At 44.7% G+C, this 14132-nt stretch overlaps 1 protein-coding gene across 1 annotated transcript in view; it reads right to left on the bottom strand.

Moving 5' to 3' along the window:
• Positions 1–8120: 8120 nt before the first annotated feature.
• Positions 8121–14132, bottom strand: part of UPK3A (uroplakin 3A) — a 13924-nt gene continuing 7912 nt past the window's right edge. The window contains exons 3-7 of the mRNA XM_027907245.1: positions 13937–14092; positions 11415–11688; positions 10165–10247; positions 9556–9688; positions 8121–8765 (exon numbers count right to left, since the gene is read on the bottom strand). Of these exons, the coding sequence (XP_027763046.1) occupies positions 8678–8765; positions 9556–9688; positions 10165–10247; positions 11415–11688; positions 13937–14092 (734 nt within the window). The 3' untranslated portion in view covers positions 8121–8677. The remainder of the gene's footprint in view (positions 8766–9555; positions 9689–10164; positions 10248–11414; positions 11689–13936; positions 14093–14132) is intronic.

Raw genomic sequence — 14132 nt, 5'->3', positions numbered from 1 at the left:
TCCAGGCGTGTGGCAGGTTCCAGGCGTGTGGCAGGTTCCAGGCGTGTGGCAGGTTCCAGGCGTGTGGCAGGTTCCAGGTGCGGGCACCGCGGCCTCGAGCTGCCCCTCAGGGCAATGGGGAGCTCGGGGGCCTCGTCCCCTCCCAGCCCTGGCACCCGGGGGCAAAACTCACCCCTTCCCCGGCAGGACGGGCAAGCGGGAGAGCAGTAAGGTAGCCGGAGTTGTTTATTGCTTGGTGCAGAAAGGTGTGTTCGGTGGGGTGAGCGGCCTCGCCCGTGCTGTGCAGCTGTGCAACTGCTGAGGAGCAGCCCCCTCAGCCACGCCCGGGGCTCCATCGCCCCCTCACAGCCCCTTGTCCCTCAGCCGTCCCTCCCCGCTCGGGAATCGCGGACCCTGCGGCCCCAGAGCTCCGCTTCACCCCCTCTTCTCCAAGAGATAACCCTGTATCCAGCCCTCTTTTATCCCAAACACCACAAAAAGGAGCCCTCCTCCTTCAGTGGAAGGGGGTTGAGGCACCCCACAGCTCCTGATGGAGGGTATGACTCACCAAATCAAACTAGATCACTACCCTTAAAAAAGAAATAAATAGATAAATGAAGTGTCTCCTGGAGTTTTAACTTGTTAACTAAATGCATTTTAAAATTTTACTGGCTTGTCTGTTTCTTCTTTCAGCTCAGAAGTGGTTTTTAAACCCTCCCAGAACCCAGCGCTCCTCCAGGCCGGAATCCAGGACTTGTGGGATGAGTGCCCAGGGATACTGTAAGTGAAACAATGCACACTGGTTCAGCCACAGGTGATTCAGTGCTCCATCAGTGTAGATAAGTCTGTGGAAATAATGACGTTAATATTCCGTTTATGAGAAAATGGTGCATAATATTGGGAATGTGCCAAGGCATACGCAATACCCCAGTTTTCAAACACAGTAAAGGAATATTTAAAAAAAAAAAAAAAAAAAAGAGGAATATGTGGGCTTAAAGTATTAAAATGTGTAAGTATTTGCCTTCAAGCAAATATCTTTTTCATCCTGGGGTGAAGTGTCTTGAATAACGTAAGGGGAATCCTGCGTTCTATTTATGTTACTGAATTCCATACTAATAACTGGGTGTATAAAAGTACAGCAGTTAGTTAGCAAACAAACCAGTCTTTCTCAGGAATGTGATTTGGAGCTTTTTTTCCCGTTGTGTGGAACAAATTCAGGGGTACCAGAGCAAACAGAGGGCCACCCCAGAGGCTGAGGTAGGGTTGCTGTCTCATTGCAGGACAGATGGCACAAGGAGCTCTTGTCTTCACAAAGGAGGATCTCTGAAATGTTGCACAGTGCAAATAAGGACAAGAGTATATACAAAAGCGGTTTAACTGGCAATGCCTGGTGTATCTTAACAGTTCCTAGAAACTAGAATGGTGTACTCAAGCAGAAACAACTCCTTGTAGAGATGAACCCTGTGCCAAGTGCTTCATGAATTGTAGGACATTTTAAGCAGTGCTTGGCACGGTGCCTTGCAGCTGATGCCTCTGTCAGATGACCTCAGAGAAAGGTAAAACCCATCATGTGTGGTGATAATAATTGCTCGGAAGATGCATTTTGTATTAGTTTAGATGTGTGGCAACTCTAGGGTATAGTTAATGTATTCTATTCATACCGTGTTTACATTTAGCTGCATAAGGGTGCATTTGTGAGTAGTTTATTTCTGTATTGCAAAGCAATACACGTGTGGCTCCTGGTGTGTATATGTGAGCATGTAAACAGTGTAATGACATACAACTTAGGTTGGAAGAGGCCTCTGGAGATCATCTAGTCCATCATTCAAAGTAGAACTATGTCAGATTGCTCGTGGTCTGGTCAAGTTTTGAATGGGTAAGGGTGCAGAATTCACAGATTCTCTGGACACCTGTCCCAGGGTTTTCTCCCCTTATGGAAAAAAAAAAAAAAACCAAAAGTTTTTTTGTTATTTAAAAAAAAATTCCAGAGCCCACTTTAACAGTAGTTATTTTATATTTGCAGTTCCTACTATCTGGAAAGAAATTCTCATTTGGCCCCTTTATACTTGAGTGGTTTTTGTTTGGTTGGATTTTTTGTGGGTTTCTTTGTTTGTTTGTTTTTGCATTCAGCAGATGTTGCTACATCTTGCAGCCAAACAGCAGCAAGCGTGTAATAACAAACAGCAGAACAGCATTCCCTGATGTTCTTGGCTCCTGCCTTTCAAGTGACCCATCCTATGTTAAACTTAGCCCCAAAACACAAAACAACCCAACCCCAAACTGCAAGATGTTAAAGACAGTGCAGCAGATTTCAAAGCTGTCTTTTTTTGAGTTTATATCTCAGCGTAAGAATGTAAAACAGTATTTAAAAATTGAAAGATAAGGTTTTATAAATATTTAAATACTCATATGTTCAGACTAATACCTGAAGGCATTCTATAGATAAACAATGTCAGCTACAAAAATTAAGTGTAGTAAGATTGGATTCAGTCAGTGCAGCGTTATTTTAGTAAAACTGAATGTGAATTTACCCAAGACTACTTCCATCAGGATATTGCATTGGATTTACCATTTCATGCCTGTGTAACGCTCTGTTTTCAGGTAAGCTTTTAGAGGTCTGGGGGAGAATGTTAGTGATATATGGAACCTCCTGCCTTCCTGCTCCGTCTCCACCGTTCCACAGCTCTTCTCTTCCTGGCTACATTTACCCTCTGAGGCAAAAGCAATAACACACAGGCCTGTAAATAAATAAAAGTGCCCTTCGTGTGCAGCACACGTGTGAACACTGAGTGAGGTGTCAGCAGAAACTCTCAAGGATGTTGAGCAGAGAAAGGTTCCAGTACCTGTGTGTCCCTTAGTGCAGGGGCAGAGCAAGGGAAGAGAACCAAGTGAGCTGCAACATTACATTGTGCCCTGTCTGTGTGAGCCCTTAGGGCAGCTCTTGCATCAAAATAGAGAAATCAACCCCAGGAAAGACTAAAGGGAGTACAAAGGGTCACTGCAGTAGATTCCTGTGAAATCATCGTGCTCTATTTCTTTCACTCCTTTACCTCTGCGTTAGGGGTTTTCCCCCTAAATATTATGTCACTCCAGTCAAAACAATAATAGTTTTAATAGAGGAAGACTGAAAAATTATAGGATCATGTGGTATTAGACATTTGAAAAACCTAAATCAAAGTCTTCATTGGGATTCAGTTGTTCAGAGGGAATTTCAAAAACAGAATTTGGGTTAAATTTGTTACTATTTCTTATCCTGTTAAGAAATGTTTACTTTTACTTCCAAATATACCCTAAATCTGTACCTGTGCTTCTGAGTTTATCCTAAATGCAGTCACTCAATACATTTTTAGGGTACCCATTTAAATGGAGTCCTTTCATCACTCAACCAGCACAGACATTAGAGGAGACTGCTCTAAAGGCATCTGTCTTAAGGAAGACTCCTGTAGCCTTTAGCGTGTTTGGAATTGGGCTGTAAATCTCAAAACGTGTTTGAAGTTGGGAACTGTTCCTTGTGCTGTTTGGCATGAGGGAGAGGTTGGTGAAGCTGATGCGTTACATTCCAGGGAACATCTGGATTTGCTTGAGTGGTTCATCTTGAAAAACAATACATATCCTGGTCCCAGAGTAACACATGAGCACGGAGTGTTCACAGGCCAGTTTGTCACTCTAGAGCAAGAGAAAGGTCTCTCTGGTTTTAAGAATGAACTATCAGTTCTGCAGTAATTTTTTTTTTAAGTTACTGCCTGTGGATTAGTTGTTTCTGTAGTCCTATAATGCATCTAGTTCTGTGTAAGAATTGAATGCAGTCAGGGAAGTTGTTTAAAACAGCAGACAGATAACCACCACAAAAACCTTGTACCTTCCTATCATCTGTTCTAGCATAAGCAATATTTTTTGAGAGGTAAAAGCTTCTAAACAAGTAAACAAAACAATGTTCTTTCACTGGGCTGTTGCAGTACATTTAAAATGATGATGACTTGAAGACCTGATTGCACCTGATAGTTTCTAAGTCAACATTTTATAGTTCCTATCAATGTCCATTTAGAGAAAGATCCTTAGCTCCTGTAACACAAGACGCTGTAATTCTGCCCAAAAGTGTATTTGTAGAGTAGGAAAGATATGGTCTGATGCATGTCCATCACAGCTTGCAAAGAGTAGCAGGAAAAGAAGTGTGAACAGGGCAATTGGATGAGCAAAACAAAATATTTATATTATACAATGAAAATTCTCACACAACTCCCCCTCTAACCACATGTGAAGTCCAGCCACTCCTCACAGCACTCTCTGTAACGTTTGTCAGCTTTTCACATCCTTATCTCTCAAGTCCTGGTAAGTCAGCTTAACCTTAGGCCAGGGCCTAATCAGTGATTTAGTCATCTGCTTGCAGCTCTAACAGTCCCTCTTGCTCTGGTAGCATCCATCTGTTCCTTCTCTTTTTTCTCTGAAGGCTTCAGTGTTGCCTTAATTTAACTGTGCATTTTAATGCTAAAAGTAAAGGACAGACATACATAGCTGTGCCCTCAGCATGCAAGATGAGGTTCCTGGTGACCAGTGCATTCATCCAAAAACTCATGGCTAACTGCAGGCTGTGTGCCAGGAGGCTGCCCAATTCCAAGCAGTTTTTAAACCCTTTGGAGCAGCAAGGTGTGATGGACACAGGCAGGGAACTGACCTTTTCCATATGGAGGTGGGGGAGGCACTTCTATTGCCTTGGTTTGAAATGAAGCTGGGAAATGTGTTTGTGAGCATGGCACATGCCTGCGCTCCTGATGGGCAATGTGCCAGTGCATTCACCACCACCTGGGAATCCAAACACAAACAGGAAGTGCTTGGTGCAGCAAGTGAAGCTGCCAAACCCACCACTGCTGCCTTGGTGGTTGGGTATAAACTGAAAAGGGACAAGCAATGTTACCAGCAGAAGAAATAACCACTCTCATTGCTATAGTTTTGTTCTGCTGTGGACAGAAAGGCCAGGTTGAAAATAAGAGACAACAGCAGAGCTAATTCTTTTCCACAGAAGAATGTGATGGACAGGAAACTAGTAAAGGACAAATGTAACATTATAACATCTCTATTTCAGCTAGGAAATGTTTCTACCTCTTCGCACCAAAAATCCCAAAACCAACATGGACAAAGTGTTTTGATGTTCATTGACAGTTTTCAGGTTCTTTTTTTTCCTCTGTGAAAACATTTATAACAATACTCTTTGCTAGAATTCTATGTATTGAAAAAAGTCTTTTTTCCCCAATCTCACATGCTTGAAACTCAGACTCAAACTCTTAATAAAAGTGGAGTTAAATTGTGATACAGGAACACATAGAATTAGTCCCATCACATTATCTTGTGATTACCTCATATACCATCAGTATTGCATGACGTTTAAGCTGAGATTTCCTGTTCCTGAGCCAAACTTGGAGATAAACCCCGGGGTTCTCCTGCAGCTGCCAAGAGCAGATCCATCATTTCACCAGGGCTGCAGAGGGATGTTCTCCTGTGGGATGAGCCCTTGAGCTGGGCTATGGCCAGCTGGGCCAATGCCAGCAGGGGGGAGGAATCGCACATTGATAAACTCATTGCAGCTGTGCATCATCTTTCAAACCTTCAGCAAATCCCAGTGGGATGTTTCCTGGGAAAGGACTGCAGTGCTGAACACGTTCTGCTGCTAAACTATGTGTGTCTTAGTGCAGAGAAAACAGACAGGCTCTGATAGGTTTGGCTTACATTACACAGCCAAGTGTGGAACAGAATCTATCCCAGAGTTACCCGTGCCACTAGGGAAATAGCAATCCCTTGTATTTAAATAGCTTCTTTCATCCAGACAGACTTTTCTTCCAGGCAGACCTCTTGTCCTCCCAGATTCAGAGCAACTTTTAATTGCATGGTTCACATATATCTCTTAGGAGAGCAAAGAGTTGGTGTAGGTATCTGGAATACCTATGGCATTGGCTAAATTTGGTCGTACATTTTAACTTCAAGAGATGTGACAAGGGCTTAAAAATCACTCCTAATGTCAGACTAAAGGACATTTCTGGTTCATATGATCTCAGTGTGGTAATACTGCTACTCTTTTTCTGTCATTACTTCTTCACTGGCTTTCTGTAGAGGTGCTTCACTGCAGAGCAAATCGTCAGACCAAGTTCCATTTAACCATTTAGAAACCTATTCATGAAGTCGTATAATACACGAATGAGGGAAACTCTTCCCTAGAATTCATCATACACTTATCTATCATTTTTAATCCAAACCCTTTCAAAAGCCCTTTATCACTGACTCACCTGCTGTGAGAGCTGAATCACTGTGTGAGAGGCAGACAGGATCACTCCTCAGTTCAGCTGTTTTGCCTCGACAGGCACACAACCCCTGCAGGCAAATATGTAAAAGGTGAGAGCATTCCTTCAAGGAGCCCTGGCAAGACTGGGATTGAAAGTTATTGTACTTGACTTTGGCAGGGTCAGAGCCAGCAATAACTCATATACAGAGGCCAGTGCACTTTACCAAGTGTAGGCAGAGAAGGCTCAAACACCCTTTATAAACCCTTTGAGAGATGATCATTCTGCTGAGACTTTTGCCAGCAACAGTGAAAGATGTTATTAATTACAGGACAGGATGTGCAGCATCTGTGCACTTGTTTAAATGGGAGTAGCTTGGAAATCAAACTTGCCTCCAAAAAAGCAGCCAGCTGATTATAACAGCCTTTGGCTACAGTCAGCTTCATCTATACCTGAGCTGCACACAAAAGAATTGCCAGCCTGGTACTGTTTGTGTCCCGTAATATCCAGCATATTTTTATCTCCAGGACAGCTACACATGAAGCTCACCCAGGCAGATATCGAGAACAAGGTCAAGGAGGGAAGGGAGGACAGTGAGCAGGCAGCTGCTTACTTAGGCCCAAGACACTCTTCCTATATCGATTAGGATTTAGATTTGGGGCTGTTGGTGCCATGCATTCAATTCAGTGCAGACCAGCAGCTTCTCTTCTTCAGAGATCTCAAGTTATTCCCCACCATCACACATTACACTGATAAAGCCTAAGCACAACCCCAAAGTGTTGGATGTATGCAGCACTTCAGTAGCAGTTCCTGAACTCTCTTCACAAGTGGGATTTTTATCTGTATTTTCTGCCACATAGCAGCACCTGCAATCACCCTTTTCAATATATTTTGCAGGGTCGTTGAGGGAATAACAACCATCATACTGTGCCCAAAGCAATAGCTGGGAACAGAGGAACAATACTTAGAAAACACCCAGTAAATATCACTGTTCAGCTCTGTCTCATTTCTGTGGATGCTTTTATTGTAAATACATAAGGCTTAGAAACTTTTCATTTTACCCATACATATTCTAGGTTCAGGTATACTAAAGAAATGCTGTTAATCATGGACACCTTGTATGTCTTCTGCACAACCAGGATAATGATCAGGACATACCTCTGATATGCTCCAAACTGGAGTTTCCGTCCCCTTTTTCCAGCAAGGAGCCAAAGGCAGCGCAGGAAGGAAATCTGTATTTAGAGGGATGGCAATACCACGCGCAAAGGCACGAGTAGTAGTGACCCCGTTCAGGTGCTTTGGTGTCTGTTGTTCTGCCTGGGCACAGTCCTCAAATACCCACTTCACAGCATAACAAGTGGATCCTGACAGGATTAGCAAAAGCTGAAAGTTTCAGCTTGGGAAGAGCTAGAACTGTTCCAAGGGAAGTTCTCTCCCTGTCTAAAAGCAGGGTTGCACAGAAAAAGGAGTCAAATCCCAGAAGAGTATTACTCCAGGTACTTCCACATCCTGTCAGAAGGACAGCACCCCCCTCCCTCTTCTCCCTTCAGCCCTCGTGTAGCTGAAAAGACAGGACAGGGAAGCTTTAACATGCTGTAGTCAGAAAACCCAAACACCAGAAGCTCAGGTACAAATCCCTTCAGTCCTGAAGTTTAAAATGCCAAATCTCTCAGTCACCAAGCTACCACTCTTGACAGAAATTTTTTTCATTTCCATAATCCAAAGAGAATAAGTCCCCCCCCCTTGAAATAAGTATCAGTGAAAGATCATCCAGTGATTAAAGTGATAGTAAACTACCTTTGTTAGAATAGAATACTTATTTATTATATGACACAGTTTAACAAATTTACTGGAAACTAGGAAAACAATAACCGGTGACAGCTTTGTACTTATCCCAGATTCTTGCTACTATAGGACAGTTGCTCCCACATGCTCAATAGGTGTAAAGAAGGGCTTTGAAGTTGGCATCAATGGAAAAGAAAGCAGCACATATTCCTCATCAGTTCCTCTGGAGGAACACTGACACACAAACAGCTCCATCCTGATTGTCTGACTGCAAGAAGCAGGCGAGGGCTGCACTAATGCTCACTCCAGATGAGAGGTCTCCATTAGACAACCTCTGATCAACCCCCAGAGCTGAAGGATCTCAAAGATTTTTTTTTTTCTTCATTCCAGGCATTTGATATTCACTATTCACGTTCTATATGCTATGCAAGGTAATTAACTACATCAAATCTCATTAGGACAAGGGCTGTATATATATACACACTGCAAGACTTCAAAACAGCTGTCCTTGGTTCATCATCTCCAGTTGCCTGGTTGTGTTCTGGAGCCTTTTTGGACTCGTGTTGAATAGAAGAGATGGTCCTGTGTGTCTCAGCATGTGGAGCAGTTCAGCTGCAGCCCCACCCTGACTGCAGCCAGGCTGGTCACTCAGAGCCCAGCTGTGGTCTCGGGTCACTTGGCTGAGTAGTCTGAGGGGAGCACTTTGTGTCTGCAGGAGGACTTTCTGGTCTCCTGCTGGGCAAGTGAAAGGCTTTTTTAAGTTCCAGGAGAGACTGAGCAGAGCCCACTGTCACCACATTCCACAAAGGCTGATGGATAATTAAATCATTCAGCACCTCAGAAGCCCACAGATTTATTTTTTAAATGAACATTTGCAATGCAGCCTTTGCTTTTCCATCTGTACTGCAGGAGAGCCTGGCAGAGCTGACTGAGCTCAGAGCACTTGCACTGTTTTCAAGTGACTGAGAGAACATGAAGCCCTGATACCCACGAATCCTAAAATTTAGTTAATTCCATCCCAAAGTTCAGTTTAGGAATCAGTCAGGCCTCCTGGATTTTCCTAGGCAGGGGGCACAGCAGGCTAGGAAACATGCCCAGACTGTGTTAGACAGCTCCAGCAAAGCCTCACATCTACTGAGAGGGGTAACTTATTTCTTCTGGGAATGAGTCAAATAAAATCCAGGTATTAATTAGGGTATCATACAATCTTTACAAATTCCTGCACTCCTTAAGAGTTTCCAAACTCCCGAATACATGGAAAGGGGAAACATGCAAGAAAGAATATACAGGCTTTAAGTACCTGCAGGTGTACTGGCTTTTTTTCCCCAGCAGTCCTTACTAAAGTCTGGCTTAAGTAACCTTACAGCTGGGTAATAATTCCAAGAGCTGCTGATCTTAGGGAAGGTTACAATAACAGACTATTTTCCTGTTACCAGCTTCAAGATTTGACCACCACTGGTGTGTCATCCCAAAGCAGAGCAGCAGCAGGGCTGGTGGCAGGGTTTGGGTGCTCAGTACTCACACGACAGCCGAGGACACAGCAGCCAGAATCCCAGCAAGCAGAAGGAAGAGGAGCACGCTCAGGATGGAGGTGATGACAATCATGGCTCCACTCCTTCGGCCAGGCCACGTGTCAATTTGCAAGGGAAGTTTAACTAGGAAAGCATGGAAAGAATGTTCCTGTGATCTCTTTCTGGCCACGAGCACCCCCACCAAGCAGGAGAAAAGCTGGTGATTTAGGAGAGGCAAAGTGATTCTATCTGTACCTGAAGACTTCGGTGATTTATGAGAAACAGGTTTAAGACTCGATGTCAGCATTTAAAGTTTATGAGCTCTGCTCAGCAAGTTTGTCATGAGGGCAAGTACCTCTATTCCTGAGAAATGTCAACAGCACCAAATACCGTGGCCTGCATCAAATCTGGAACTGCACATGCAAATCTTATCTTTATTAAAAGAATTGTTTTGAAGTACACAAAAGTAGAGAATTATTCCAGATTTAAGCCTGCTACCCCAATGTTGAAAGGCTGAAAAATAGCTAAAATTCTAGGAAAGGACTAGTTGTTGCTCCTAGAGCAGTAGTGTCCTAAGGCAAACACAGCTATTCAAAAGAGCTGAGCAAACCCAGACTTACCTCTTCTGGTTTTGATTGGATCAGACCAGAGAGTTTGGTCTTTCACAATACCTTCAGTGTTATCTATTAGCACATACTTAAACCTGTGGGGGAAAAGAGTGTTAAATGAGGTATTTGTAATCTCAGCCCCCTCACTAGCAAGTTTAAGACACTGGATTAGCTGGCCAGTCTTCAGGTTTCATCAAAGCATTAGATGGAGACAGTCAAAGGCAGCTGACTATTTCCAGAGATCTTATAAAGAACAGATAGAATTCATGATGGAAAATCATTCTGCGTTTTGTCGTGCATAGCCTGCACTTGGTTCCTGTGAGCCTTGGCAGATGACAGCTTCCCAACAACAGTTTTCCCCGGCTTGCTATTCCCTGTTGTGAAGAGCCTCGTTATTTAGGACAGCAAATGGTTCTGATTTCCATATGGAGGTCAAAGACTTTGTCCAACAACAGAGACCTTTGGCACTTTCCCTGCTAGAGGAGAGTATTGAAGAACCAGGCCAACATCAGATTTGGCAAAGAAGTTGCATTTCCATTCCACATTTTCAGAAATGAAGGGGGAAGACAATTTTTGCAAAACTAAGAGCCCATGGGCTTTTCAGAAGCATTTACAGCTCCATGTGACTGCCACTTTCCCTCTGGTTTTACATAACTGGCAACAGCAAAACAGGTGTTTTGGGTAAGGGCTGTCAGGGTGCTCCCATTCCCTGGATGGCCAGTTTGGCCAGGCAGCAAGGTCAGACAAGTCTGCAAGCTCCCTGGCCCTCACTGGGAAGTCTCCAGCAGTATTAGGGGCTTCCTGGAGCTGGAGGCCAAGGAGAACTTTGGCTGCCCAGAATCCCATCAAAACAAAGCAAGCAGAGCCAGATCCACATCTTCAATTCAGCAGAATCACCAAGTGCAAAATACGTGGTGAATAATCTCAACAATTTTCCAGTTAAAACCCTTTCCTACCAGCAGTTTCGAATCAGGTGCTGTCACTGAATTACATAGGAGCAGACCTAGCAGTTCACACAGGAATTTTCCTAGTGGCCTATGAATTTACCCTGGCAGAGCTCAGCCCTGCTGGGGCACCACAGAGTACCCTCTGCCAGGTGCTGGAGCAAAGCCAGCCACCTTCATAGCTACACGTGTGATAGAGCACTTCAGTTAGGGGCTTGTAATCCACATTTTGCCTTTCCTGAGGCGCTTACAGGCTCAGTGCTGCATCCCACTGTGTTTTAAGAGCAGAAATCACCTTCTAAGAAATGAGAACGATACCTGTAAGTTGTGTCTGGTGCGAGAGGGGGGTTACAGACATCGAGGAAGTTTGGGTCGTACAGACAAGTCCCGTCATCCCCGACTCTGAACAGGTATTGTTTCAGGACATCAGAAACTTTGCTGACATCTCCTGCGTCCACAAGTCTGGGAGGGGAGGCACAGCTGGGTACATGGAACGCAGCAGCCTTGTAGGGCCCGAGCTGCCCCCCATTTGTTTGCTGGAAGGTGCTGTCCAGGGGTTTGCTGCTGCCATCAGTCACCAGGGAGCTCCTGGCTGCAGGAGAGATGCTTTTTAGCAAGGCTGTTAAAACAAGTCCAGCCCTTTCCATTCACCCTCTGTTTGGTTGGCATCTTGCTCTTCTACCCCAAAACACTCCCAAGAGAAACCAAAAATTAGCTACCAGTCTGGCTGTGTCTATGATTCTATAATCCCACCCCTTCCTGCTTAGTTGTTGGTGAAGTTTTCATACTTATCCCTCAAACTGTGAAGGGTCTCGGAGCAATAATTTTCAGCAGCTACCCTCCCAGAATCCCTCTTTTCCAAGGAGAATGTGGTGGAGTAGGAAGGAAGGTGGCGAAGGCTGCTCTTCCCACACACCACATATGGCTCTAATAAGGATCCAGTAAATCCTGCCATTTCAGATTTGATCCTATAGCCAAGGCAGAGCTCCTGAGTCACAGCTCTTGTCTCCTGGCACACAAACCCTTCGGCCTCTGGTCACACAGCAGCTGGACCTCCCACAACTGCAGGGTGTAGGGGCTGCAGGAACACGTGTGTACCTCCATTTCTGGCCAGCCAGGCATTCCAATGCTTCCAGGGAGTCTGAAGGCCCTCCCAGCTTCCAGCCAAGTGTGACTCTGTGTCCAGCAGGCTTTGGAAGCTTAGTTGCAGTTCTCAACCCATCCCTGCTGCAAAGCCAAGGCACGAGTTCCAAGGGATGCTCCCAAGTTCTGTAACTGTGGGTTAATTTTATCTGGAGAGCCCCTCCAGCTGCTCAGTGCTGTCAGCAGGGCAGGAATGCCAGTTCTTCCCAAGCTGTGGTACAATGGGAATCATTTTTGCCTGGAAGCATTCTGCTGGAGCAGAGTTCCTGCAAGTGCTGGGTTGTGAGAAGTTTTTAGCTATGATCCAGTGCAAAACTGAGCCTGTTCTAAAAGGGATAAGCTTCTGGCACAGGTTAGAAATATAACTTAAGGGTCAGTGGTAATTTAGAGGAGTTCTGACACCTCTCTCTTCCATGGGAGCCAATAGCCAGGAAACAGATACTACCTAAGACATTCTCTTCCCTTAGGCTTGTTTCTCCACATTATCATCCTTCTCACAGCTACATCTCCCTGCTCTCCCAGTCTCCACTTCAGTAACTCTTAGCCTGGCTCTGTGAACGAAAGTTGATGCATAAACAGGATCCTTTCATAGGAAGTTTTTTGGGGTTTGCTATGTTTGTTTGCTTGTTTTTTTTTTTTTTTTTTTTTATCCTTAGTGGTTAGATCAACTCCAACAGCAACATTAGGAAGGACAGAGCCAAAAGCTACATATTACTTATTCAGAAACCCTTTTATCCTCAAGCTCTGTCATGTGCTGATGCATCTCCTTACCAGACCTGAACATAAGGTGTTAAGAAAATTAAGTTCTCTTAAATTTTTTTCTTCTCCCTGCTCCAGGAGGCATCCAAGGGTGAGCCAATGTCTTTCCCTGCAGACCAGAGACAAATCCAAGCAAAATTCCTCCCAGTCTGCCAAATAACAAGTTTGCATCTGCTTGCCTTAAAAGCAGCAGAAGACATTCCTGTGTGTGGAACCCATTTTGTACAGATTCACCCAACTGTGTAGGAAGATGGGGTGGTTGATGTCATTTCTAACACAGAACACGCTTGCAGGTGTATGTGCTTGTCAGACCCACATCATTCTATTGCAGTTGTAGCCTGGCTTAGACACACAAAGATGTGCCCTTCAGGCACAGGGCAGCTCTCAGAAGGCCACCCACTCACACCTGTCCGGGATGGGCTCTGTGGTTACAGCATCCACCCATCCCAGCTCTGCTCCTTCCACTGGTCCAAAGTGGCAACAACCAGCCGTGAAAGATTCAAGAGTTTTTTGCCTCTTGTCTGATTTCACCGCCGCCCCTTCAAGGTCCCTTTCCCTTCAGAAAAAGAAGCTGCAGCCAACATTCATGGGAGAAGGTGTGAAATAAGGAAGGCATTTATTCCTGCTAGCTCACAGAGTAGCTCCTGGTGGCATTCCAACAGTCTGCCAGAGCAGCAGGGATCAGGGGAAGCAGCTCCTGGTCACTGCCAAGCACTTATGAAATTCATTTTGTGAATGAAGCCACAGGCCAGGCATCTGTGAGCACAGGTCTAGCATGACTTGCCTTAATCTAAAAAATAAGTCAATCAGTTAGTCCTTGCGAGGGCTGGCAGATTTTTCTCCTTTCCCCATTCAGGCCCACCCTCATCCAGCTGTGAAGGATTCCATGCAAAGGTCAATCAGGTAGTTACCTTCCAGAGAGCCCTCGTGCCACTCACCTGACTCCTGCATTGCATACAGGTAGATGAAGTAAGATTTATTTGGGTGCAGCGAGCTGTCAAACACACAGAAGGGCTTTTCTAAAGCAACTGTAGTAAGAGTGGGATTGTTCATAGCGAGCTCAGGGGCTGCAATTTGAGGCTTCAGGCTTTGATCTAAAAAACAAAGTTACCAAAAAAGGATATTGGGAAAAAA

The sequence above is a fragment of the Empidonax traillii genome, unplaced genomic scaffold (genome assembly GCF_003031625.1).
Source record: "Empidonax traillii isolate 1590-97213 ecotype Southwest subspecies unplaced genomic scaffold, ASM303162v1 scaffold1430:size110176, whole genome shotgun sequence".
Lineage (NCBI taxonomy): Eukaryota > Metazoa > Chordata > Aves > Passeriformes > Tyrannidae > Empidonax > Empidonax traillii.
Note: the sequence above shows the minus strand (reverse complement) of the source record. Positions and strands in the feature narration are given on the sequence as shown.